This window comes from Chelonia mydas, chromosome 2, assembly GCF_015237465.2.
Source record: "Chelonia mydas isolate rCheMyd1 chromosome 2, rCheMyd1.pri.v2, whole genome shotgun sequence".
Taxonomy (NCBI): Eukaryota; Metazoa; Chordata; order Testudines; family Cheloniidae; genus Chelonia; species Chelonia mydas.
The window spans coordinates 171,592,272-171,619,270 of record NC_057850.1 but is presented as its reverse complement, the minus strand read 5'-3'; the positions used below and the strand labels follow the sequence as shown (position 1 = coordinate 171,619,270).

The 26,999-nt window shown below is 39.4% G+C and overlaps 1 protein-coding gene across 15 annotated transcripts in view; it reads left to right on the top strand.

Moving 5' to 3' along the window:
• The window catches only part of SUGCT (succinyl-CoA:glutarate-CoA transferase), a 481,412-nt gene that overhangs the window by 9,573 nt on the left and 444,840 nt on the right, over positions 1-26,999 (top strand). For 14 of the 15 annotated variants that reach the window (XM_007058722.4, XM_037890011.2, XM_027821213.3 and 11 more), the window contains exons 2-6: positions 2,155-2,206; positions 2,302-2,375; positions 8,032-8,117; positions 8,596-8,646; positions 15,807-15,927. In XM_007058722.4, the coding sequence (XP_007058784.2) occupies positions 2,155-2,206; positions 2,302-2,375; positions 8,032-8,117; positions 8,596-8,646; positions 15,807-15,927 (384 nt within the window). The remainder of the gene's footprint in view (positions 1-2,154; positions 2,207-2,301; positions 2,376-8,031; positions 8,118-8,595; positions 8,647-15,806; positions 15,928-26,999) is intronic. The other variant, XM_043540557.1, reaches the window with a different exon arrangement.

Here is a 26,999-nt window from a genome sequence, read left to right as displayed (position 1 = left end):
GACAACACCCCTATTCAACTTCCTGTATCTATTACCCAACAGACCGCTTCTCCCAGAAACACCTCTGCACTTTCTCCTATGCTGCCCCCTACTCCAGTGGGGCCATGGTCCTTGATTGGGGTTCCTAGTTAATACTATAATATGAATTATATGAAAATAATGGAGACTCATCCTCTTGTTAATTATGGCTTTGTGTAAATGCATATTTTACAGGTGAAATCTAAATACATCGGAGACTTCCCGTAGAGAGTCTGAGGGGCTCCTAAAGGCCTGTCAACCACAGCTGCAGGACTTTTTGAGGCTGGAAGTGCCTTTAATTGGGAAACTACTGTTCCTGTGGTAGTGTATGTATGAGAAAGGGAGAGAATCAGGCTCCATACGGTCTGTGGAATAGTGAAGAGATTGCGAGTTTTGGAGAGGATGGAAAGAAAAGGGGAGTTGGGCTGGAGAAAGGCAGACCTTTCGTCATCTGCAGATGTTCTTATAAAGTTGTGTTCTCCTGTAATGCCCTGATTCAGCACTTAAAACACACTTAAACATATGCTTACCATTAAGCATGAGAGTAGTCAGTCTTAATGAACTAAATAGGACAACTTACTTGCTTAAAGTTAAGCATATGGTTAAATTCTTTGCTCATCTGGGGCCTAAGTGAGTTTACGGATGGAGGGCTGATGAAGTGTCATCAAGCTATGGGTGGCTTTATTGAGGTTGTACCACCAAGTATTTTATATTGATATCCAGCATAATTACTAGTAAACTATTTTTCAACTTCTCCAGTATTTACAGTGAAATACAACAGTACTAAACATATGTACCTTACTTCCTGTGAACGGTTTATGATGTGCAAAACAACTATGAGGCAAATATTTAGACAGATATTTTTTTTTAAATGCTGACTAGTCTGCATATTGCACTTTCTCATGGCAACAACAACAGTAACAACCACAAAACAAACCACCCAAATCCCTCTGCAGAAATTTGTAATAATTGAGGAAAATGTTTTACGATTGAAGAACAGGAGAAAACACTATTTTTTCATTGAATGCAGTGTGGTGAATTAAAATATTTGAGCAGGGGCCTTAAATTCCCAATCCGTCCTAGTACTCTGTGTGCATGCTTTGTAACTGATGGCTAGAGAGAAAGTGAGACAGTCTTACAATACACTTTTTCTTTATGCTTTATGTCTTTTCCCCTTGTTTGAACAAGTACATGAGTAAAGATGAGTTCCTCCTGGCTAATGCTGTGTAACCTGTCTAGTTTTAGCAGAGGTCTGATTTTATTTTTTATTTATTTACTGAACTTGCTGTGGCATTTATCACTATAGTGTCTGAACATCTCACAGATATTAATTAATGTACCTCACAACATCCCTATGAGGTAGTGAAATATTATTATCCCCCATTTTACAGAGGGGTTAAGTGACATGCCCAGGATCACCCAGGAGATCTGTGGACACCTGTGACCTAGACTGCAAGTCTGTTACCTCCACTTGGGGTTTAATATCCTTCATATAGTTTTCAGTGATGGTTATGGTTGGGAGGGAAGGGGGGAGAAGGAAGGAAAAATATATGTGGATAGATTTCTTGAGCATATATTTACCATCATGAGTGCTATCAGACAGAACAAATATTTTCTTGGTTTATGCTCATCTGATTCAGTTTTCAAGTGCCTTTTAAAATGTGAAGACGCAGTTTTTGTGTGTGTTGTAAGTGCTGACCCTACTTTTGATTGTCAGCATAGGTCAAACCACTCTGAAGCTGGGGAGTCGTTACTTCATGTCAGTCTGTTATCCATTAGTTTTAATTCATATATCTTTTTGACACTGACTGCTATGAGTTTATTGGATCTTTCTACAGGCTGCTGCTTATCAGCTTAATGTCTATGTATGTAACAGGCACATTTAAAAATAACGAACAAAACAATATACTGTATTCTAAGGGGTTTAAAATAGGCTCTACAATACCAATAATTTATATCATGCTTTACAAACATTAACTGATTTTATAATCTGAAGTTGCTGTTATCCCTATTTTATGCAATGTGAGTAACAAGGCAGACTGTGATACAGCAGATATTTCAGACTTCCACAGAGAAACATTAGTCTCCTTAAAAAAAGAAGCTTACACTAAAATACTGTTTTCTCTTTCTTACCAGGTGCTAATAATGTGAAGCCGCTCGAAGGTGTGAAAATTCTTGATCTAACAAGGTTTGTGTTTGTTATTTGTAGTTCAGAATAGTTTTCTGAGATTCAAATGCTTTGGCAGAACAACTACGAAAACCCACTGCTTTTTAATATTGCAGGGTACTTGCAGGACCCTTTGCAACAATGAATTTAGGAGACCTAGGAGCAGAAGTTATTAAAGTGGAAAGACCAGGTAAGGTTTCTTAATATAATCAGAATGAGGATCAGTTTAATAATTAGTTGTCTATGTACTTTTGAATAGTGTTTTCCCCTCTGTGCCGTTTTAAGGGGTCACTTTGATTTATAGTACCATTAGGGGCTTTGAGAGCACAGTATGGGCTGAACATGTAAAATGCAATTCCATTGCCCACTCCCCCTGCAGAAGTGAGGAGAAAGAAAATGCTAGGTTGAGTGGTGGTGTGTGTCTAGCTAGGCCCTTGGAAAACTTTCATTTTTTAACTATTACTAGGTAGCCTAAAGTTACGACACTTTTTTGGGACCCCATGGACATCATTCTATTTCCAGTTTCCTGAAGACTCACTGGTGGAGAACTAGTTGCTGGCATACTTGCTGGTCTGGTTACTAGAATTTCTCCAGTCAGTTTCCTCTAAAAACTGTAAGTTAGTGTTAAGTGTAGATAAGTTTTGTTCAGAAGTAGCTTATGTCCTTCAGACTTCTCATGCCCTTATCCTTCCTAAAAGACTTAAGTTCTAAGATCAAGTAATTTTTGGGTTATGAATTCAGAAAATAATGTTAGTCAGTTTAGCAAAAGACTTTACACATGAAATGTACATTACCTGTGACTCGAAATTTGGATTGTTTTCCTTTAAATTATTTAGAAAGACTCTCCTCCGGCCTCAGACTAAGTATTTTTGGCCTAGGGAGTTTTCTTTATCATGTGAAAAGGCTTTTAAAATAGGGGTTAGGAAAAGAGTGCTGCAGTCTGAACTATGATGTCACGACAAACAGAATCCTTCCAGAAATTGTCTATTATTTTTATTATTTATTTTAATAATAGGAGTATCTAGAGGCTCTAGTCAAGGAGCAGAGCCTCACTGTGCTAGGTGCTATACATACATTTAATGACAAGATGGTCCCTCCCCCAAGAGGTTTATAATTTCATTATAAGATTAGAAATATTGTGACTTCTAATTTTTCCTATACCGTTACGATCCTTAAGTATTGTTAGTGGCTTCAGAGGATAGCTGCAGGCTACCAGTTAAAACACATGCTTTGCTCTACCTGCAAAGCCAATGGTGAATAAGGCAGCTTTTTTAAAACAGAGAAAAAAAAGTGAAAATTAGTACAAAAGTCAGGAGGTTTGGTGCCAGCTACCATGCTAAATGGAATTGTTTTGAATCCAGAATAGGTTTTGTACCTAGAGATGTATAACTGGACTGATGGCATCACTGATATATGGCAACATATTACACTTTATGTGGTGACCTTGTTAGATCTCATAAACTGATGGCCCTGAGATTAGTTGTTCTATATTACCACATGAAAGACCTTTGATTGATTTCCTGGTCTCATCACTTGCTTCTTAGGCAAGGGTTGGGAGTGCTGCAGAAGCACTCCCATTCTGTTTGACCCCTGGAAATAAAATACACCATCTGCTTTTACAGCTGGATTTAGTGAATCATTTGCCTCTGGCATATTAATCAGACATCTGTTACTGATTGAAACACCAGGTTTCTAACTGGTCACTCTGGACTCCTTTCTCCCATCAATACACAGAGGATTTCCAAGAGTAACTGCCATTAATGCAATAGAAATTTATGGGCTTGTGTAAAATTTTAACATTAGGTTCCTGATACTATGAAAATAGAATCTTTATTTTGAGATACAATCTGATCTATTGTTGCTAGTTATCGGTTATAGGACTGGCACAGAATTGTTACAGTGGTGGCGCCAAACTAGAGGTGCAATAAAAGGCATTGCATAATGCCTTGTTAGCATAAATTGATGCAACTAGGCCCCAAGTTGAAGCTATGAAATTAGGACTCTTTTATTGACTTCTGAAAGGTGAATGCACCAATGCTTCTTTCCTCTCTTACATTTTACAATTAGAGGGAACAGTGATTATGACTCTCATTACAAAAAAAAATTCTCCAGGGACTTGAATAAATTATACAGAATGGAAGCTAAAATAAGAAAGTCGGAGCCATTCCTGGGGTAGCCAAGGTTGGAGGCGGGAGGAATGCATGCCCTTTGACAAATAAAAGCCTAGATGATCAAAACTGAAGGATTTAAAACAATTGCTTACACTATTTATGTTGTTTGCCCACTGTTTTGAATTTGCTTCAGGTTGGATAAGGTCTTAGTGCTGCAATGTTTGGGTTGCAAATGCTGAAGGGGAATATTAGCTTGTGTTTAGAAATATTTCTAATGAAAATTTTTAAAAATTTACAGTTTTGGCAATGTTTGAGTTAACATTGTCTCTTTTAAAATATGTGTCCTGAATGAAAATTAGGTAAGCATATAAAATTAGGAATACCTTATCCCACCAAGGAAATGATATAGATCAGTGGCAGCTGTCTATGTTTTATGTGGACCACATCCACACAATATATATACTACCTGTATGGCCCTGAGGATGTCACATGGGCCACAAGTGGCCCATGGGTTGAGAACCACTGATGTAGATTCATATTGCATTAGTCGGAAATTGTCAATTTTAAAGTGTATTTTGCACTGTACCAGAGCCAACACCCATAGGACACATCCCATACCAGTAGGGGGACAAGCAGGTGTTTTCCCATCACTGTATTATGTTTCAGTAGTTTAATATGCCCTGAGCTAAAGCTTTTCTGTGTGAACTTAAGCAGGAGTACATTTTGTTGCACAGAGGTAGAATACTGAGCAAATTACTTGCCTCTTGAGGTTGGCCACAATTAGGCACGTAAGTCAGAGATATTGAAGTAGAATTGAACAGTTTGGTATGGCAAGAAACAAGAGACTAGAGCTTCATTTTAAAAAAAAATAAAATGTCTAGATTACAGTAACTGTTTTCTTCACTTTTTGTTGTTGTTACACGTCTTGAAATGGGGATTACAAGCACTTGAATTCATTGATTAAAAGATATCTTTGCCCACTGAGTCATCTTTCCTGAGGCTGATTCTAATATTCCAAATCACTGAGCAGTTTCAAGTAGCTGACTTAAAAAACAACCTGCCAGAGAAATGTTTCCTTCTCTTTCCCCTAAATGTAAATTCAATTATGTACCAGTGAAAGATTTTCTGTGCATAAAATTGTTACAGAAATGGGATCTTTATTCCACTGGAAAGGGAGATTCTCAGCTTCCTACAGAAGAGTCACTTCTAGCTCTGGAAGTGTCAGAGGTTAACAGACTTCAGGAGTGAATTTTTAGATTAAAAAAAAATATATTTTAGCATTTTTTTATGGCTCCCTCTGAGCCTGGTACCATGGTAGTTATGGCCTGAATTTATCTCTGTCTTGTAGGATCACAGCAAGCTGCTACTTTTGTATATTGCACTTTATTACAACTGATTTTTCTTCCCACTCTATGCAGGTATTTTTTAGATTTGAAGAAGTTTTCTTAAGAACTTCCTTGTTGTTTTAGATACTAATAACAAGTGCTTTGTCCTAGTGTAATGGCTGCATTTCTTAAATTTTGCAGATTTTATTTGTTTAGTTGAGCTCCTCTTAAAATTATACAAGTAGAATAACAAACTCAAGGGAGTGCAGTTGTTTCAGAGGTATTTCCACATTTGGCCTCCAGTCTTGTGCCTCACTACGCACTTGAGGCATGCAGATATGTCATAGCAGCTGCACATTATGTCATGTGTTTTTCCTTACATAAGTTTCCGGACATTTAAAAAAAATCTTTTCTCTTTTTATTATTTGAAAAAAAACCACTAAAGTCAAACCACACACTCATTTATTACACTTAAATCGGAAATCTATCCACAATGAACACCCAAGAAAAGGATTCCACCACTTCAGCCAACAAATCATCCTCTCAGAGACTTGCTCCTGCAACTTTGTTCACTAGTTTTTTAAATTATTTAATTTTGGAAAGGTCACAGTCCCATACCAGTAGGTGAAACTGAAAACTATGATTCAAAGTATAATGGGTATAGGGAGGAACAGTACAACAGTGCAACAGGGTCTTGTGGTTAAAGTACAAACCTAAGATTTGGGAGACCTGAATTTTATTCTTAGCTCTTTCAAATTCAGATCTTGGAGGAGTCACTTAACCTCTCAGTGTCCGCTTCCCAGATCTGTAAAATGGGTTAATAAACTTGTCCTCTGACAAAAGCTCTACTTCACAGTTATTAGACATACTCCATTATTGGTGTTAGTAATCCACTTTGAAATCCTTATAGGAAGGTACTGTAGAAATGTATTGCTGTCATGGCTTTAACTGTGTGTGTGTGGAAAAAAGTGTAATGATACTTTCCCAAGCTCCCTTTTGAGACACCAAAATGTGGAGATCTTGGGAACTGTAATTTTTTATATGTTTGTACAATGCCTAGCACAATGATGTTCAACCTGGTTGTTGCCTTTAGGTGCTACAGCAGAATAAATGTGAAATAATAATAATATACACTGCTGTGAGCTCTGCTGGGTTACTCAAGCTTGGTTCCCCCTTCCATAGGCTTCATATTCATTCATTGACAGGGAGGGGTTAAAGTCTAAGCACAGTAGGCATGTGCCTAGGGCCGTGGCTCCCTGAGTTATGTGATTACATCTGAATCTAAATTTTCATTTAAAAATATATATTTCTAGCCCTCATGATTGAAGAAAAGCTTCAAAATTGAACCCAGGCATAACGGGTGCAGTGATACCTGTCAGAGGCTGCAGACATCCTCTGGTAGAGGGAGGTGCAGCAGCCATTGGAATGAGAGAGGAAGCTGCCCTGTCTCACATGCACCACCAGAGCAGACCAAGCCCATGCTACTCTGAGGGAATCTGGGCTTTTTGGGATGTTGGATGTCTTGCTGGGCTTTTCAGGATTGCCCCATCCCCCCTTCATAAGATTTAGTGGCCCCCCCCGGTTTCTACTCCTCCCTGCTGGGAAAAAAAGTGGTGATAGTCTTCCATGCACCTCCCACTTGTGGCATCAAAGTAAAATGTCACTCACAGTAGATTGTGCACATCTTTGTATTATGATTGTCCCTTTCTTTATTTTTTTTACATGTTTTGGTCACCAGTGAAATAGTTAATAATGTTGGCATTTAAGTTATTGTGATTGAACATCTAAGTTACAGATAAGCAGGACAGTTCATTCTTTTGAGAGCCGTTTCAGGCTGTCTACAAACTCATAACACTGGTTATTCTTCATTCACAGTTTGAAGGTTTTCTTCACAATCATAAAGGCTAGATATTGATGTTCTTAATTTTTGATGAAATTGGGAGTGTGGAGGACAAGAGGTCAACCTAAAGGAGGTACTGGATTGTCAACTCAGTGCAACACATTCCAATTCAAATTATTTTCAAGCATGTTAACAGTTAATATTCATTCTGAAGTGAACTGTTGTTTTTATATTCATATCATCCCTTCTTATTCTGTACTTTTTGTCTTTGAATGCAATAACAATATTTTTCAAATAGCACAGCAGTGGCAAAAACAAGCCTGCTTTGCTTAATCAGGTTTAGGAATTTTTCTTTACAGATAACAAAAAATATCTAAAATATGTATGATACTAAACCATTGCCTACCAATGGTGATTAAAGGAGATGTTTTGGCTGTCCTAGCTGATGCTTAAGCCATTTTAAAGGTAAACTGGGAGAAGAACACAGTGTTCAATTTCTGCATATTTGTCAGTGTATTTGGTGCAGTATAATACTGGACAGATACAAAAATGTGACATTCTTATTTTCAGGAGTTGGTGATGACACAAGAACCTGGGGGCCACCTTTTGTTGGAACAGAAAGCGTTTATTTTCTCAGTGTAAATCGAAATAAAAAGGTAAACAGAAATGCCACTATTGTGCATTGTGGATTGTTTTTTTCTGTGACAAGGAACTCAGAACAAACTTTATAACATTTTTCTTTTAAGTTCTTTAGATAATATTTATAGTAGTACTAGAGACTGTATTGTATTGAACAGAAGCAATTTTTTTTGACAAATTAGATAACTGTAACAATTAGGCAGAAACCAGTAACTAACAAAGCAAGAATTGGTCTGTTTTTTCTTAAGCATGCTTTATAGGGTACAAACCCCAAATACTGTAGTTTACATTTGTGTAATCCTTACTATATGTAAATGTGGTAAGATTAAAATTGGCATTACATTGCAATATGGAAGTGAATAGTTCTTTTAAAGAACCAGAATGAATATTTTGAACAATTAAGGATGTATAATTTGTTACATTTGCAAGAAGATGACAGGGTGAGTGACACAGGGACTTTCACATAGCTAACAATATTGTATTTTTTGTTACCAGAGTATAGCTGTCAATATGAAAAATCCAAAAGGAGCAAAGATAATCAGAGAGGTATGTTCTGGTACAATGTAAATCATGCATTTTACATTGTTTTCAGCATAATAGCAAAGAATAAATATTAATATAATGGTGGATTAATAATTAAAAACAGGATAATATCGTTAATGTGTATCACCTGTATCGTTGTGTTAAACAGCAATATACTGATTTTCTTTTATACACTTAAACATTTATCTTCATGACTCAATATACAGTGCAACTCAGTTACAGTGAGTTTGGATAGTGTGAAATCCACTTTGAAGTCAGATGAAGTCCCACAGTGCACTGCAATGAGAAATTGCACTTCCATTTATAGTGCTGAGAGTAAAGCTTTTATGTGGAAAAATGGACTTCATGTTTAACAGTATTTCACTGTATTAGGAATGGTGAACCATCTGTTCATCTATATTTTCATTGTTGTATTTGTATAGCAAATGTTCGCGTATGTCTGCTTTGCTCAGAGGGCCAATGAAGTCTGTGGGAGCAGGTTTGGGCCCCAATATTTGAAATGTTTTTCGTTTGTTTACTGTTGATCAGATCCTATGAATAGCAAAGTTGCCTCAATGCCTGTTGACTTGCCAGATCAGGTTTCATATTTCTGCGCTCGCGCGCGCTCTCTCTCTCTCTCTCTCTCTCTCTCTCTCAGTTTTTCATTTTAGAACTTAAAATGTGGTTTTACTCTCAAAAGTAACTATGTAAAAATGGCACATCATATTCAATAGAGCTATTCCTTACTTCTGTCTCACCCTGTTTAATTTAGTGACAGACAAGATTTGCTACTTGTTACTCCTGTTAACCCTACAGAACCAAAGAGCAGCAGAACAGCAAAGAAAAAAAAAGTAAAATGATGGATTCCAATTTGAGTTTGTGTTTTTCGCTTATGCAGAAGTGAGCACACTTAATATGGAAATCATTTGGAGACCTTAAACCCAGAATCCTATAATGTCATTTTCATAGACACACTTTAGAATAGAACTGCAAGGCAATATTGATTGTTACTTAACTTCATAGATTTCATATGGGTGGTTTGGAAAAATTATACAATTTTGCTTCATAAAAAATTGGTGTATTTTAGTAGCTTCCCTCCCACCATCTGCCACCCCACAATATCAGCACCTAACACCTCAGCAGAAACACATGGGCAGCGTGGCACTGAGCCAAAATCTACTGAGCATTCAGAAGATGGACTGTTCGTGGTATAGCAGAGAGCTGAACTAGCACCATAGTAGCTACAGCAACTTGCCAAGAAATGCACAGATTCCAGGAAACAGGGTAAACTCTTCAAGTAAGGAGTGGCAGTGCAGGGAATCTATCAAGTCACATAACAGAGAAGGGGATTGGAGAACCCCATCCTACCACCTCTGCACTTCTTCCTCTGTCCAGTACATTCTCCTGATTCTCTCCAGGGCTGCACTTGATGGTGTTTCTTCCTGTTCTAAGGTTTATCAAGATTAGCTTGGGACTAGGTAGCTAAATATGCTAACTAATCCCAACCTAACCACAATAATTTCCTTCATGTAGACACAGGTTGTGGCAGGACCTCGCCTTAACCGCCTTTCCTAATATAGGCAAACTCCAAGAGACTTTGTTGCCCAGCGAGCATTTAGGGTAAAATATGGGTCATTCCTGAGGTGGTGGTCTCCCCTAGTGATTTTACTGAAAGGCCAAAAGCTAGAAAGAAAAAGACAGGTAGGGCTCATTTCTATCCTTCTACCCCCAAACTAATTGATTATTTCTCAGGCAAGGGTTACAAAATATCTAGAAAATATAAGGAATGTTAGAAAAACTGAAAAACCAAAGGTCATATGCTCAGGAAACATGTGGTTTCATCCTTTTTAGTGTCCTCCCTGTCTGTAGATTCTTCATCCCTTGAAGGAGGGAGCCTCTTCATTCTGAGTCAGGCAACTTTAAGTAGGCTCCCCAAACCAGGTTTTTCCCTCAGGAGTATTTCAACAACACTGTTTAGTCATCCTGACTCTCTTGGCCTGGGAACAGTAGTTTGAGGAAGCCAAACAAGCCCCTACAGGCAAATAGTTTCTCACCAGCAGCAAAAAATAGTTAGATTTTTCCCTCAGTGCTGCTGTAGATAAAGTAAATTGGTCTGAATGGAAACAGTCTTCCAACAGCAGATTCCTTAATAGGCAAATCATGATACTGTAGAAGATCTAAAAGGAGAACAAACCAATAGTTTAGATGCCTGAAATTGACACCAGAGTGGCTGTGGAAATGAAGGAGACCATCATTCCAGTGGAGGCTGATTTTCCCCCGCAAAAAAATAAAGCTGAAAATCAAAGCCTAACAGAGAAGAAATTACAAAGAAAATTTAGGTTTTGTACAATCATTCACCTCAGATTTAAAGATCAAGCATTCAGGCCTTGCTGACTCTGATTTCCCATAGCCCCCATTCTTTATGGAAGATGCAGTCATAAATGTAACTTTTTTTTCTTGAATCAGTGGCAATCAAAGCAGTGGTGTTGTAGTAACAGTAGAGATGGGCTAAGGAGGTGTGTTTTGGTTCTGAACTAGATTTAGTTTCTGGTGTGGGGCTAACAGGTTGGTGGTTTTGCATTATATGGTGCTAAAATCTTCCAGGTTTATCCTTGTGAGATTATGGTTGGACCTAAATTGGGACCATAAAATGGGACCTTTCTAGTGCTGGATTTGATCAAATGGGTGTGCATGAATGGATACATTTTTCTTTAGTGGCAGATTTATAACAGGTAGTCATCTTAGTGGTCAGTACATCTGGCACACTCTCCATGCTGAATTCTGAGCCTTATCCACTTCCATACAGAAAAAAGTCACGTTAAATACCATAAGGAAATTCATTAATATGAGAAGTTCAGGTCTTGAGACATAATTTATCCTTAACTTACATCCTGAGCCCAAGTACCAGAAAGAAGAGGTTATGTGGCTACTAAAATTTTATATACAGAGTACCGAACGCTTCAGAAAATCAATGGTCTTATTTCCTAAACTTCCATCTTGGGTACAGGAAACAAGACTTACAAAGAAATGTTCACTGTGTGCATCCAGAGCTGTGTTAAAGAGCAAAGCCAAAAGCCTAGTAGCCTCAGAGAACCTTGAGGCGCATTCCACAGATGCAGCCAAAACAACTTGGGTAGAAGAGGCTTGCAAGTCAGCAGGAGAAATCTGTAAATCAGCAGTCTGGTCCATTTTTCATCCCTTTTACAAAGCAATAGAAGATGGGTTTCCAGACATCTGCTCTCACATAATTAGTCACAAGGTTATTTCACCCTTTGGTGCCCCAGTAACTCACGCTGCTCTTCCTTAGTCTACTTAGCTCATATCACTGTTTGCCCTTTCTAATATTTTCTATATTTCACTGCTGGCTGCTTCCTAAGTATGTGATGGATAAGTGGATATGCAGCTCAGTAGAGAGAAATCTAACCTTATCTGTAATTTGCTCTCTTCTAAAAGTAGCAAGTCCACTTATCTGACGTCCTATCACCCTTTTGTGTTGATATGTCTGAGTATATTTTTTACAGCCCTACTTACCAATTCATCAAAACTTGCTGTCAGAGGATAAGTCTGTAGGATCTATTCCTCCTGTGCATTTACTATAAATAATTTTGTAGTGGTTCTTACATAAAATTTATATTAGTTACCATAGTTTTGGGAGAACTTTCTGATGGGAAATTAATGGGCAGGCCCTTTTCTCTTCTCTGAAGTCAGCAGATCCATCCCACACATTCGTGCCTATGTCAGAGAAGAGAAATTGATAGTTGCGGTGGATACAACTTATCTTTATGGAATTCTTTTAAATGTTATCCCAAAAGGATGAATTGGCAATATTAATACTACTTTCTACAAATTTTCTTCTTTTCATAAAATAGTATATGTTTTTAATATTGGTGTTTTCCAAATAATGGGTGCAATTACGAGAGAGAAACAGAAACAATCTATATTTTTGTACTTATACCGCCACCTTTTAATGAGATATAAAGTTGAACAGAATAGTGTACTAGCTGTATTAAGTACAGTTCCAGTGCATGCGCCTTTTTGATCTCATTCCTTATTGGAGACCAAAATAAGAAAGCTAGACTTTGTATTCAGAGATCTAAAGTGGGGCATGAACGGTGGAATTTGATCGATATTAAGTCACAGCCCTATGTCGGGGTTAGGGTGATCCAACAATTGAACCAGGAAGGCATCAGGGAGAGACCAAGCCTCATAGAGCACCCAAGTAGTACAGTTAGTGCAGCACCTTTAGAGGATGTCTTCACTGATGAGTTAACTTGGGTGATTGGCCTTAGTCTAGCCCAGGTGTGAGCAGCCACATTGCAAAGCCAAACCTGAGTTATTGCGTCCTCACTGATGCTGCACTCCCTGTGTGTGTCACTAGACTTTTCCATGGTTCTTTGTGCTGCAGTAAACTGAGTTTGCTCTGATTTTTTTCCTGGTGTGTTGTGGGATAACTTGTCTCTCCTTCTGGGTACTTTGGGCTGAGAGGGGGAGGAAATTGCGGGAAAGCATTGGAGGACTATCAGCAATTGAAAGAGTTAGCCTATGTCCTCACTACAAAATCGGCGAGTTACCAGCCTGAGTGAAAGTAGTATCTGAGCTCTAGCCTGTATCCCCCGCTGGACCAGCCAGCCTGTGTCTGAAGTACAACCAAACTCTGGTGAGATGTTTGTGTGTGTGGACAAGAGGGGGTTGGGGCAACAACCTAGTTAAAGCCTGCGTTAATTCTGCAGCGAAGACACCCTTAAAGACTGTTTAGTGTGCTCCCCATCTTACCTGTCTGGTTCTGCTAGCGTGTGCAGAGAGGTTGGAGGGCTATGGTCCTACCTTCTCCCATCTTCCAGGCTAGTGCTGACAGTGGCACTAGCTCTGTGGAACCCTTGTTCTCCGTGAGAGACAGGACTCCTTCCATGCCAGTCACACACTTTTTGTAGCTTCCATGAAATAATGTGCATTCATTTCTCAGCAATGGAATGGTGAATTAAACAACAATCAATCCTCCCCCATTAAAATTCAACAACATTTATTAAAAATCTAGAGACGATTCCTCAAAAGGCTTTAAATAATTTTAAACCAGTCACGTTGTAGTCCTGGATTTTCTTGATACTGTCCCTTTAAATACAATTCATGGCTTTAAAATGCACTTTTACCTTATGTTGAACTTACAGACTATCTGTGGATGTTATTAGTGTCTCCTCCATGCAGCCAATCCAATCATTCATAAGTTGCATGCCTTGTTGTCTGAATAAGAATCAGTTTCTGTCTACCCGGTTAAATGTTTACTGGCTTGGCTTTTTCTTTGGCCTTAGATACAGTAAAACAGCCTACATGCTAGAACAATAATGGTTGTGATTGCTGATATGATGACACTAGTTTATGGAAACTGTTCCAATGTACTGTACATAGTAATCAGCCAGATACATGATAGCTTCAGAAAGTAGAACTCTGGTCGACTAGAAATAATCTAAAACAGTTCACTTTTGCACAAAGCCTGTGCTTAATTAATGTATGTGTATATATGTATGTGTCAGTGGATTGTTTCTCATATTCCTTAAATTGACCACCACCATCTTCTCAGGTATAAGCCTGTTTCTCCAGAGGTTCATAATTAACTTTGTTCGCATGACATAACCATTTATAAATATGTCCAGATATAACTTCCCATATGTGGGGATGAATGAAAGTATGATTTAGGCTCTGATTTGAAATCCATTAAAATCATTAGGAGTCTTTCAACTGATTTCAGTAGGCTTTGGATCAGACCATTTATGTAACGGTACAATAGCTAAATAGATATTTCCTATATTGTGCAACAGGGGGCTGGTTTACATAAAAACTTACACGGAAATAAAAGGTGTGAATTCAGATTGATTTAGGGCTGGTCTATATACAGAATTGTAGTGGTTTAAATATAAAGGTGTGATTTTTTTTTTATTTTTAATTCTGATTCAACTGGTACAACTTAGTGTGGATGCTGATCTATTCATTTAAACTTGGTTTATATTGTGTAATTTATGTTGGTAAATTTACATGCATAAGCTAAATCTATATAAAAGTATTTAACTAATTTTAAACCTATATCCACATATGAAAGTTACACCAATTAAACTAAAGTGATTTAAGATAAATTGATGTGTAAACAAGTTGGCAATAATCAATTTTAGGATACTGGTTTAGTTAAATTGATGCAAAGGTTCTTTATGTGGAAATATATAAAGTATAAAGGAAATGTTGATAACCAAGGATTAACCTTTGAGTATTCTCTCATATTAAATCCTTTCCCCTCATTGAACAGGTGAAAATAATAAGAGTATTTCTGTATCTTTAACCCTTAACTTGCCTTTCTTGGTAAGAGCCCTTGGGCTCAACTATAAAAGCATATGAAGAATAGATCCAGATCAAAAGCTTTAGTTGCAGAGCGTAAGAAATAGATACACTTGAGAAAACGGTGGTAGTCTTTTGTTTGCTATGTTGAGAAACAGTCCACTGACATGGAGTTTTCTAGGTTTAGAAAGCAGCTGCATCCTATCACATTGTTTATAAGCATTGTCATTTCTGCTGTGAGACAGAAAGTCAGGCTCCAGGGCTGGATATTCTATTCCTGAAACTGCCTTTAGGGTTTTAATCTAACATCATCAGATAGTTATGTGTAGAAAAAAATAGACAGCACCACGGCCATGAAATATATTAAAAGATACTATATGTGAAGTTGATAGTTTGGAAATTAAAAACACGGTTGCCAAAAGCATCGGTTTCTGCCAGAAAGAAAACAGCAGCAGATGAAGGGTGCTTCCTCTTCTCCCTACTTGTTCCCAAAATTAGGAAAGACAAATATAATGTTGGTGTTTTGTCCTATTAAATGTAGACAGCCCTTGGCCAATTGCCATGATTACACCATATAACAACATATATGGTGCATTCAAGATTTTAATAGAGTAGCAGCCGTGTATAGTGAGTCCATTCTAGGCACGCAACACTTCTCGTTTGTAACTGACCAGAGTAGAGAAGCCATTTGTTCAGAATAACAAATTTATTTAAGCCAGTCACAATTACCTTGTGACTTCTGTACTGTAGGAAAGCCAGGAACTATCTTGTTTACTGAAATTTTAAATTAAGTTATGTGGGGAACTTGTTGAACTTTCAGCAGTTGATTAAGAAGTCTGACTCATCTTTGTCTTTTCTTTCAGCTTGCAGCTGTGTCTGATGTTTTTGTGGAAAATTATGTCCCTGGGAAACTGGCTGAAATGGGCCTGGGGTATGAAGACATTAACAAGATTGCTTCTCACATTGTGTACTGTTCAATAACAGGTATTTTAACTTTGCAGACTTGTGCAAAGGCTCATAAGGCTCATTTATTCTTCCCAAAATTCTGCACCAGGAAGCATGCCATTTTATACAAACCTTTCTAGTTCATTTATGCTCATTCAGATTAATGGAGTGAGATTTCTGGAGACTGACATTTTCTGTGTATCCAGAAAGCAGGTGTAGGGAAGATAGCAGTCGGCAACCATGCGAACTGCTTTACGATAACTTGCTCAATATAGGCATTGTTATAGTGGACCAGAACTCCATCAAGTCCAGTATCCTGTCTCCGGCAGTGGCAGTACCAGAGGGAGGGTGCAAGAAACCCCACAATAGTCAGAAGTGGAAAATAGTCTATCCCACATAAAGCTCTCAGTGTTATATCTAATAGTTAGGAATTGGTTTAAATCCTGAACCATGAGGTTTTATATTCTTCACAGCCTTCTGTCGTGAGTCTGGGGTTGAGATGAGAGGCACTTACTACTGCTATTTGACCTTGGACTTTAGTTCTCAAGTTATAGTCTTTATACTGATTTTATAGTATTAATTGGAGTTTGTAAAGGGAATTGTCTTAGGATATAGTTCTTGATGTATTAATTTTTTAAAATGCAGGAATACCACCCTAAGCCCTGATCCTGCAAACATTTATGCATATGCTCACCTTTATTTATGTGAGTAGTTCCATGTTTGAGTGGGACTGCTCACATGCATAAAGTTAAACACATGTAAGTGTTCGCAGGATCATGTCCTGAGGTGTAATTAAAAAAATGTACAATATTAAAAGGTGTTACATTAAAAAACCAGGCCTAAGATGGTAAGATCAACGTTCGATAGCTAAAGGTTCTTTAGATCTGCTATGTATACTCTGATGTTTAGAGATATTGTAGAAAGGAGATTTCTGCCTTAAATTCCTATTTTAAATAAATTATAATTTAAACCAGGGATTGGCAACCTTTGGCTCGTGGCCCGTCAGGGAAATCCCCTGGCTGGCCGGGCCGGTTTGTTTACCTGTCGCATCCCTTGGCCCACGCCGATTCCCGCAGCCCCCATTGGCCTGGAACAGTGAACAGCGGCCAGTGGGAGCTGCGCTCGGCTGAACCTACTGATGCTGCAGGTAAACAAACCGTCATGGCCTGCCAGTGGATTTCCCTGATGGGCCGTGTGCCAAAGGTTGCAGATCCCTGATTTAAACAAGTTTACTGTTTAGAATGAACTTTTAACAACTTGGCTCAATCCAGAAGGAAAACAAATCACAAAAACACGTTTAGCCATTTTTGAGTTTTCTGATTGTACAAATCAATTGTTCTACCTCTGCAGAATTTTTTTCACATATATACACTTATATAATTAGAAACAAATACCTCTTTTTCAACTTCATACTTACCATATATAGGGTCCCTGCTTAAAGAAATGTGGTTTTGAAATAGCAAAGACAGAGATGTTTGGAAATAGTGTATGGTGTACATTCAGTACGTTATTTTATTTTAGAAAGTGCATCTACACGAATGTACAGAGGGGGGTGAAGTGACCTTTTGACGTATTATGCTGCGTGTTCATCTATGGCCTGAATTTTAGGGGCACTGAGCATCCATGTCTCCCATTGAAGTCTATGCAAAGTGACTTTATATATATCTCAGTTCTGGTTTTATGTTCCGATGTCCAATATGTCTCTTTTGGGACACCTGAACTGTCCCACTTTTTTGTGTCATCGCTCAAAACGCTTGGATTTTTTATAACTACCAAATGTTTTTTCAAGAATTATTGCTACACTGAGTAGAATTGGCATTGTGTTTTACTAGACAGACAATTGAAATGAGCATCAAGGGTGAAGAGCAGGCTTTGGAGTGAAGATAAAAGTCTCTACAATCAGTGCTGTTCTTTTGCTCAAAGTCAATGTTAACAACACCTATTTGCTGTTTAATTATAAACTAGTTCAGACCGTAAGTTACTGGGGAAAAAAAACCCCCTCCAGTCCAAGAAATATGCAGAAGCTGGCTGCGCTGATACCCGCACGCATTTTTAAAAAGAAGTGTGCCTTTAGCTTTCTGTGTGACTACTTCATGACCCGAAATAGTGTCGCCACAACAGTACCCCAGTTTTGGATTTTGCAAATGTGGTCACCCCAACACGATAGCCTTGTTGGAAATTTTCAGTGGAAACATTTTTAACAGGAAATTGGGTTTTTTGATTACACAATTTTTTCACAGCTTCCTTTGGAAAGTTTTTGTCAAAAAACGGAATGTCCCAAAAAAACCCCCCCATATATTTTAGTAGAAATAAAAGTTTTTAGTACTTGTATTTCTGCTGAAATTTTTTTTTCCAGGTTAAATTTAGACAAAAATGAACATATACATTTTCATCAAAATTTTCCGTTGGAGAAAATAACAAATTTTTTTAACCAGCTCTACTATGGAATTCTCAGTTCCTCTGAAAGTGGGATTCATAGTTTCCAGAGGCGACATTTAGGGTGAGGGGCGGATGCGGGGAGGAAGCAGGGTCACATTCCCTTTCCGCCCACTACCCCCTATTTGCTGCTTGGCTTGTAGTCTGCATGCTCACACGGACTGAGCATGCTCAGTAACATTGCTGAAGCCTGCTGCCCGCACTGTCCCCCCGCTATCGGCAGGCACAGGTCACCTCTGATAGTTTCTAAATAGTCTGCATATTTTACTTAGATCAACACTATTTTCCTGCCACAGTAACTGTCTTAATCTTTTCTACTTATCGCCTGTGCAGTGGTTTAAAACTTTTTGAAGCCACTAGTAAAACAAACTCAGTGATGTACAAGATATATAAAGGTTGAATAAATTGTGGGGGGTCTAAGTGCTGTACCTTGCAACTGAAGGGAGTAGCGACTGGATGCTTGAAGGAGGCAGTCCATTCTTCTAATCTGAATATTTTGATATTTTTAAAGGCCAAGCAAGTTTGGGCTGTCTAGTGCATGAATGACTGACCACGTCACAATATGTAGTGCTCTAGCTATTTTGCTTTCCTTGTTTGTTGCATTCTGACCTCAACTTTTGTCTCCTGATTTGATGACTTCTTGATTTGTTGGCAACTTTTTTCTTTATGGAATAAGTTGAATCCTGTACTCTTTTTAGACTTCACTCTTCCAAAGGCGGGGCTAATGTTATTTCATGGTTTCTGTCTCAAAGTTTTGATTTCAGGCCTCACAATAAGACTACCACCAACCAAGAAAATAGAAGAAGATACTACTGAAGTTCAAGAAGTATTGGAATCAAAGGTCCCTGATTCAGTGTTTTGCTAGTATGGGTTTTTCCAAAATAATAATAATAAATTAATAATCTGTTTGATTGTTACTCAGTGGAATGAAATCCTGATCTCACCGAAATCAGTAGCTAACTTCCTAGTCAGAAGAACAAGGATTTCACTCTTGGTTCCTTTTCGGTATTTTGTTCACAACAGACTTACAATTTTAGATTTTCAAAAAAAAATTTTTGGGTGGGTGGTGGGGAATTATTCTGATACACCAAGATGTTTATTCACATATGTTACAGATTTCAAATCAGGATATCCCAGTATGTTTTCTTTGTCTTATGCCTTCTCCCTTTAGAGATGAGTGTAAGCTTGTGCTCTTAGGACTGCTTAGTAAATTGTACATTACTTTTACTGTTCTATGTTGTTTGACAGCTGAGATAGGGGGAAGATCCTTGATAGTTTGGAAATGGCTAGGGAGTGAAAGGGAGCAGGCCACATGAGATCAACTAGAACTGGATTCATGTAAATTAGTTTAAAGTGGGAAAACTCACAACTGGAGAAGCTTGTGCATATGTTCACTTTAAGGGTATCTCTTCTTGTTTCTTACCTTAGAGCTGGTGATGTCTATTGATCAGTTTAATGTTTTAGAGCAGGGTTTCTCAAACTTCATTGCACCGTGACCCCCTTCTGCCAACAAAAATTATAACACAACCCTGGGAAAGGAGACTGAAGCCCGAGCCCCACCACAAACCCTGCCATCCTGGGGGGCACTAAAGCTTGAGGGCTTCAGCCCTGAGTGGTGGGGCTCAGATTTTGGCTTTAGCCCAGAGCGCCAGCAAGTCTAATGCCAGCCCTGGCAACCCCATTAAAATGGTGTCGCAACCCACTCTGGGGTCCCGACCCACAGTTTGAGAACCGCTGTGTTAGAGAAACCATCAATCTGGCTTGTAACTGAACTGCTGTAGAATAAGCACTTCAGAATGAAAACTATTATGAAAATTTTTCTCAGTATATTGCTGTATTCACTTGGACCACTGATTACACTTAAGTAGAAATCAAAAACTAAGGAAAAGTTATTCTGCTGTAACAGGTTTCTCTCTGCATATAAACATATGACAAAGGTCTTATCTAGACTAGGAAAAAAGGCACTTCTATTTACGACTTTCTATCAAAGTTGTTTAGGGGGATGTCTTTTTGGTAGGGTTTTGTCTATAGTAAACAGACCTTCTTGTATCTTTGCTCTCATGTCTTTGGTTTAGTTGTCTGCACCCCGATAGGTGCAAGTATGTTGAATGATATTTTGTCTTTGAGTGAGAAAATGTGTGTTTCCATGCCTATAGCATGCTGTGTTGTTTGACTTAGCTTTTTAGTTTCAAACTTGGATTGTTTTGCCATCCTCCAACGAGGATTATAATCATTCCAAGCTCGATCGTTTTTGGAATAATGAAGATCTGAACAACATTGGTTTGCACATCTACAAGAGGACATTTTCTATGAATTTTCTTAAGGATCCTAGGATGTTGGTGGTGCTCTGAGCAATTTTAGCTGAAATGAAAGTGTCCTTAACTGGTTAAGGCCATGTGAGGTAATCATTTTGCCAATGCCTTTTCTCTTAAAAAAATGAAGATTTAGTGCAAGGACTTAATGTTAAATCCACATTAAAATTTAGAAATTGTGAGAACATAAGACCAACATTGGTCTGCACATCTGCAAGAGGTCATGCCCTCGGACATACTAAACTGTAAAGGGTGGATCCTTCAACTTGTTGAACGTGGAGCCCAGTTGCAGGCAACAGGGCTCTGCATTGGGCATAGGAGTCCACCTGTGTGCTGGAAATTGCAGAATTGGGGCCTTAGGATCTTGTATATTGCTGACAAAGCATCTCTGTTAGATCCCTGAGAGCTCAGAACTGTTTCAAGTGGGAGAGAGAGAGAACATGTTAGTCTCCTAGATTTGTGTGTTTATAAAATGCTGGACAGTTGGAAAGAGCCTGGGTTGAGGAAGATCAAAAAGTAAGTTATTCTTCAACTGAATGGAGACTTGGTGGTCCAAAATACAGAAAGGCAGCCTATCCCTTTAATCCACCAAACTTGGATAATGTTTGAGACAAATTCAATGAAAACAGTGTTTGTGTAAATGGGAGAGAAGCTGGGATTTCATTTATTATGTAACATCCACACCAGAGATCCAAATAGCAGATTATTCCCCATGTGCTTTCTGGTTTGCGACTCTGACATGAAGGATAATTGATATATGATACACCATGAGTTATGTTACAGCCTCCAGACGCCCTGTGTGAACTTGGGCAAGTTAGTGCCTCAGTTCTTCCTCTGTATGGTGGAGATAACAGCACTGTCCTACCTTACAGGGGACTGTGAGGATGAATACATTTCCCTTCTGGGGAAGGTGCTGGTGCTCAGCCAGCTGGTCCTGTCCAACCTCTGAGACTAGTTTCTCACCCTGAGCCTGCCCACAAGAAATCTGGTCAGCCTCCAGAAAAATATCCTGGAGTTTTTCTGGCCACGACAACACTGGATCGCTGCTGGTGTCCTGAGCCTCCCCTTGTGGGCGGGCGGACAGGGGCTGATCTGTATCTAGGTCCATGCCTTTCACTTCCAGGTTCTACAGAGTCTCCTTTACAGTGCAGGTAGACCGGCACATGTCTTCTTCTGCCAACGCTGAGACCTCCAACACGACCAGCAGTTCTGTTATCTCCACCCAAGAGGTCTCACCTGCTGGTCTTTTATCAGGATCTCCTCAGGACCTGGAAGCTAGTCTTAGTGAGCAGGTCCATAGTGGCTTCTGTGGGGTGGGGACCTCTGCTTGGAACCTCTACTACACAGCTTCCATCTTTGTATGCAGGTGGTAGAGTCCTCCTTGGTGTGTCGGAGGTTGATCCTGGCTAGTACCACCAGACTTGGACACCTCCTGGATTTCGATCAGAAGGACTAGGGTGGACCACACATGGGGCTGTCCACCAGGTGTGTGCTCCAGGAGGTGAGGACAGCCTTTTCTCTTGATCCCCTCGCTTACCTTATCTTGGAGTAATGGATGGCCATCTTGGCCAGTGCCAGCAAGAGGTTGTGGTACTGCAACTTTGTGGGGCCAAGGATGGAATGTGCTAGAATCAGAAGCTGCAGGGAAAAGTACACAACTCTTGTGGGAGGGTGCTCCCTGCCCACCCCTCACCCATGGCCTTCCAGAACTTGTCATCTGGCACCCACCCCGCAAGCTCCCCTCACCTCTGGCTATCCTCCGACCTGCCACCTGAGTCAGCCGAGTGACAACCAGCTGGTCTGCCTCTGAGCTGCACTCAGAAAACATGTGTATGTATTCATGTTTCATACCATCCACTTCCTTGCTCTTGTATCCTGCCCCGACTCTGTGGTGTAACCTGTGCCCACCAGTGGAGGGCAAAGAACCATAGTGGGCCAGTCTGTATTCCGCTCTGATTCCATAGCCTGCCAAGGTTATTAGTTGGTCGTTCCTCCTTCGTGCCATCAGCACGGATGTGTTTCAGGTACTGTTCACGAAGTCCTCCAGCTCCTGTCCCTTTTGTGGCAACCTCCAGTCTTCTTGCCCAGTCAGTCCCAGTTCCCTCCTCACAACTCCTCATCCAGTCTGTCTCTTCTCACTCTCCTCCAGTCTCTCTAGCCATCATTCCTCCTCCCACTCTCCCCGCCACACTTGTTCCCAGTTCCAGTCTCTCTCCCTGGGCTCCTTTTCTAATCTCAGTGTCCCCTCACCCTGATTCTTGTACTAGACTCTTTGCCAGCTAGCCTCAGTTCTTCCTCTACACCCTGCCACTTGTCAGATCTATCTCCGCCGCACCTCATCCCCAGTCCTAGTCCCCTTGCTCAGCCAGTTCCAATCTCCCCACCCCTTCATCTCACCATTATTAGTCTTTCTCCCTGTTGTTTCCTTCCTTGGTTCCCAATCCCAGTCCTGCTCCAGCGCCACTCCTTGTCCCAGTCTACTCATTCCCACACCTCATCCACCTCTTATTGTCACTACATTTGAGTCAGGCTCCTTCCTCATCCACACTGCCTGGTGCCAGTAAGCTGAGGTCACTGAGAGCACAGGAGTGACAGGGTCCCTACTCTTAATTCTGATGCTCGACCCCACCCTGACCCACAGCAGCCATGGGCAACAACTGCAAGGAGAGTCTAGCTTGAGCGCCTGTAGCCCTGTGCCGGAGCATGCTCAGTTGCTCTGTAGGGATGGCAGTCTCAGATAGGAGCTGTGAGGGGATGGAGTGTGATCAATACTGCTGGAATCTTTGGAGATTCCACACTTTGCCACAATTCAAGTCTGTTACAAAGAATTGGTATGGTAGACCTTCTCAACAAAACAGTTGGAAGTGTGTGTATTTTACATGGCAAAATGCCTGCCTCCCCCCCGCCACCTCTTTTTGGGAAATGGTTGAACCGTTTTGACAGAAGCTTTACAAAAAAATTCTGCTGGAGGCAAACACCCGATATGGAAAACTTCAGCCCAAACCGTTAAAGTTTGGCAGAGTTATAAGGAACTGAAAACAGCCTCTTATAATAGGAAGAGTTGGAAAACCTTAATAATAGGTGCTGCAAACACCACCTCTAATTTCGGACCTGATCTAAAGACTATTGAAATCAATGGAAAGACTCTGTTGACTTCAGTCTTCTTTGGATCAGATATTACAAGAACTATTTTGTTGATCTTTATAACATGTTTGCATTTTGTTTGTTAACAGTGGGGTAATAATTAATCAGTCAGTTAATGGTTGCACTGAAAAACCTATGCATTTGGAACCTTCCTCAACAACCTCCTTTCTCATAAAGCTTTGTTTATAAAAAGTGTTGCTGAAAAGTTAGTGGTGAGAAAATGAATTTTACATTAAGGTCTGACACCTGCAATTGCTTAAGCTCACATGTAACTTTACCCTTTTGGATAGACCCATTAACGTTATCTGAACAAGTCTGATTTGAAGTCAATGGGACTATCCATATGAATAAAGTTGCCTGAGTGTTTGCTGAATCAGGCCCTTAGTAATGTAAATTATATATGTTAAATGAATATGTATGTATGGTGGTTGGTTTAGCAGAAGTTATGTGCAAGTTTTACAGAATTTCCTGTAGGTTGCTGCTACACAGTATTTTTATTAAAAATCATACCAATTGGACATATTAATCAACATTTGTCCCTGGTGAGTGGCTGCAGTGCTGTTTTTCCCGTATCGTAAATAAATTGATTAGTGAAAAAACTTAAATGTTTAAAAATGTATCCAGAATTATCCTCAAAACAATGGATTATATTATTATTCCAGGTCAGTAGTGGTCACCGTAAAAGTCACCTTATTTAGCCCTAGGACAGTAGAAACATGAAGAAAACACACAAGGTGACACTGTTGACAAGCCAGGAGAGTGAAAGAGCAACTCTAAAGTAATAAGATGTATTGTATCTAGACTTTGGTTAATGCAGTCTTTTACACAAAAGCAATACTACTTTGGAACTGCCTCTTTTCAAATTTTGGATTGCTGTGCTTAAAGTGGCAATTGTTAACAGTTTATGAGACAAGTAGCGTATCAGAAAGCCAGAGTCATGCACGGGTGAAGAGTTTACACGTAGGTAAGCCAAATGCTAACTCCTTTTTGGAATTTTGGAACTTGTGATTAGTAAATTGAGTTTCTTATCTAAACAAGTCTGATTGAATCTATGTAGCATTGTGCTGGCTGTTGCCGTGGTGCTAGAATCTTCGTGATATTTCCCAACATTCCTGCTGTTTTCTGAGTACTCTTGAGCCCCCCAGACTGTCTGTTCTCACTCACAAATTGGCTTCATCGCTAATTACAGTAATCTTAAACTAGTTCTAAATCTAATATATTCTGACAGCTCTGTGGTTGAGATTGGTTTAAGTTTATGAAAACTGGCCAGTTAAAGTAAACCATGCATGTGCTGGTCACAGAGGAGTGGCCATTTGATGCTGTTGGTATGGTCTTGTTTAGCACTTTGTTATAACTATGAGAAAGTTAATTAGGACCTCTTTCTGAACAGTAGGGGGCAGTGTTTAAAAGGACAACACTCGCCGCTGAGGATTACTTCCAAATCAAAATGCTGGGATTTTTTAATTTTTTTTTTTTTAACTCAGAACTCTATGGGGGAAAATCTGCTTGTGTTTTATGAGATTTTGAGTTTGATTTTTGCTTGATCTTTGAATGATAACACTAATTCCTCCCATAATTACCTGACTGTTAATTTAAAAAGAGTTTTTCTCTATATTTTAGATTTTTAGTTTGAATTGTACTTGCTTTTTCTCTTATGTAAAGGTGATTTGGAACTGTAGCTTTCCTTATTTTCTGTTTTCCAATTGCTTTTTTTTTTTATCCTTTTTCTAAAAAGGGGTAGATACATTCACTGCATCATGTATAGGTAGTTTCTCTGCTGTTCTAGTGGAAGTATGAGAGCTCTTTGAAGTGTCCCCTTCTTTAGTGACGATACCTCTATTGATACTTCTGGGAGATCCTAGTATAGTTACAGTTAGGATTTATTATTATTAGTTAATTATTTGTATTCTAGTTGTAGATAAGATGTATTAAGTACTATGCAGACATATAGGAAAATGCACTCTGCCTGAAACAGCTTACAGTTTAAGGCCCTGATCCTGGAAACAGTTATATATGATAGTCCCCTTGGCGAGTATGACACTGTTCATATAATCAAAATTATTCATGTGCATAATTTTTGGCAAGGTTGTGGCCTGAAAAGACAAAAAAATAAATTAAAGATTGGGGGAAAGGGATACAACTTATAAGCAGGTTTCAGAGTAGCAGTCATGTTAGTCTGTATCCACAAAAAGAAAAGGAGTACTTGTGGCACCTGAGAGACTAACAAATTTATTTGAGCATAAGCTTTTGTGAGCTACAGCTCACTTCATTGGATGCATGCAGTGGAAAATACAGTGGGGAGATTTTATATACACAGAGAACATGAAACAATGGGTGTTACCATACACACTGTAACGAGAGTGATCAGGTAAAGTGAGCTATTACCAGCAGGAGAGAAAAAAAACCTTTTGTAGTGATAATCAAGGTAGGCCATTTCCAGCAGTTGAGAACAACATGTGAGGAACAGTAGCCAGGGGGAAATAAACATGGGGAAATAGTTTTACTTCGTGTAATGACCCATCCACTCCCAGTCTTTATTCAAGCCTAATGTAATGGTGTCCAGTTTGCAAATTAATTCCAATTCAGCAGTCTCTCTTTGGAGTCTGTTTTGAAGTTTTTTTGTTGAAGAATTGCCACTTTTAGGTCTATAATCGAGGACCAAAGAGATTGAAGTGTTCTCCGACTGAATGTTTTTGAATGTTATAATTCTTGACCTCTGATTTGTGTCCATTTATTCTTTTACGTAGAGACAGTCCGATTTGGCCAATGTACATGGCAGGTGGGCATTGCGGGCACATGATGGCATATATCACATTGGTAGATGTGCCGGTGAACGAGCCTCTGATAGTGTGGCTGATGTGATTAGGCCCTATGATGGTGTCCCCTGACTGGATATGTGGACACACAGTTGGCAATGGGCTTTGTTGCAAGGATAGGTTCCTGGGTTAGTGTTTTTGTTCTGTGGTGTGTGGTTGCTGGTGAGTATTTGCTTCAGGTTTGGGGGCTGTCTGTAAGCAAGGACTGGCCTGTCTCCCAAGATCTGTGAGAGTGATGGGTCGTCCTTCAGGATAGGTTGTAGATCCTTGATGATGCGTTGGAGAGGTTTTAGTTTGGGGGCTAGTGGCGTTCTGTTATTTTCTTTGTTGGGCCTGTCATGTAGTAGGTAACTTCTAGGTACTCTTCTCGCTCTGTCAGTCTGTTTCTTCACCTCAGCAGGTG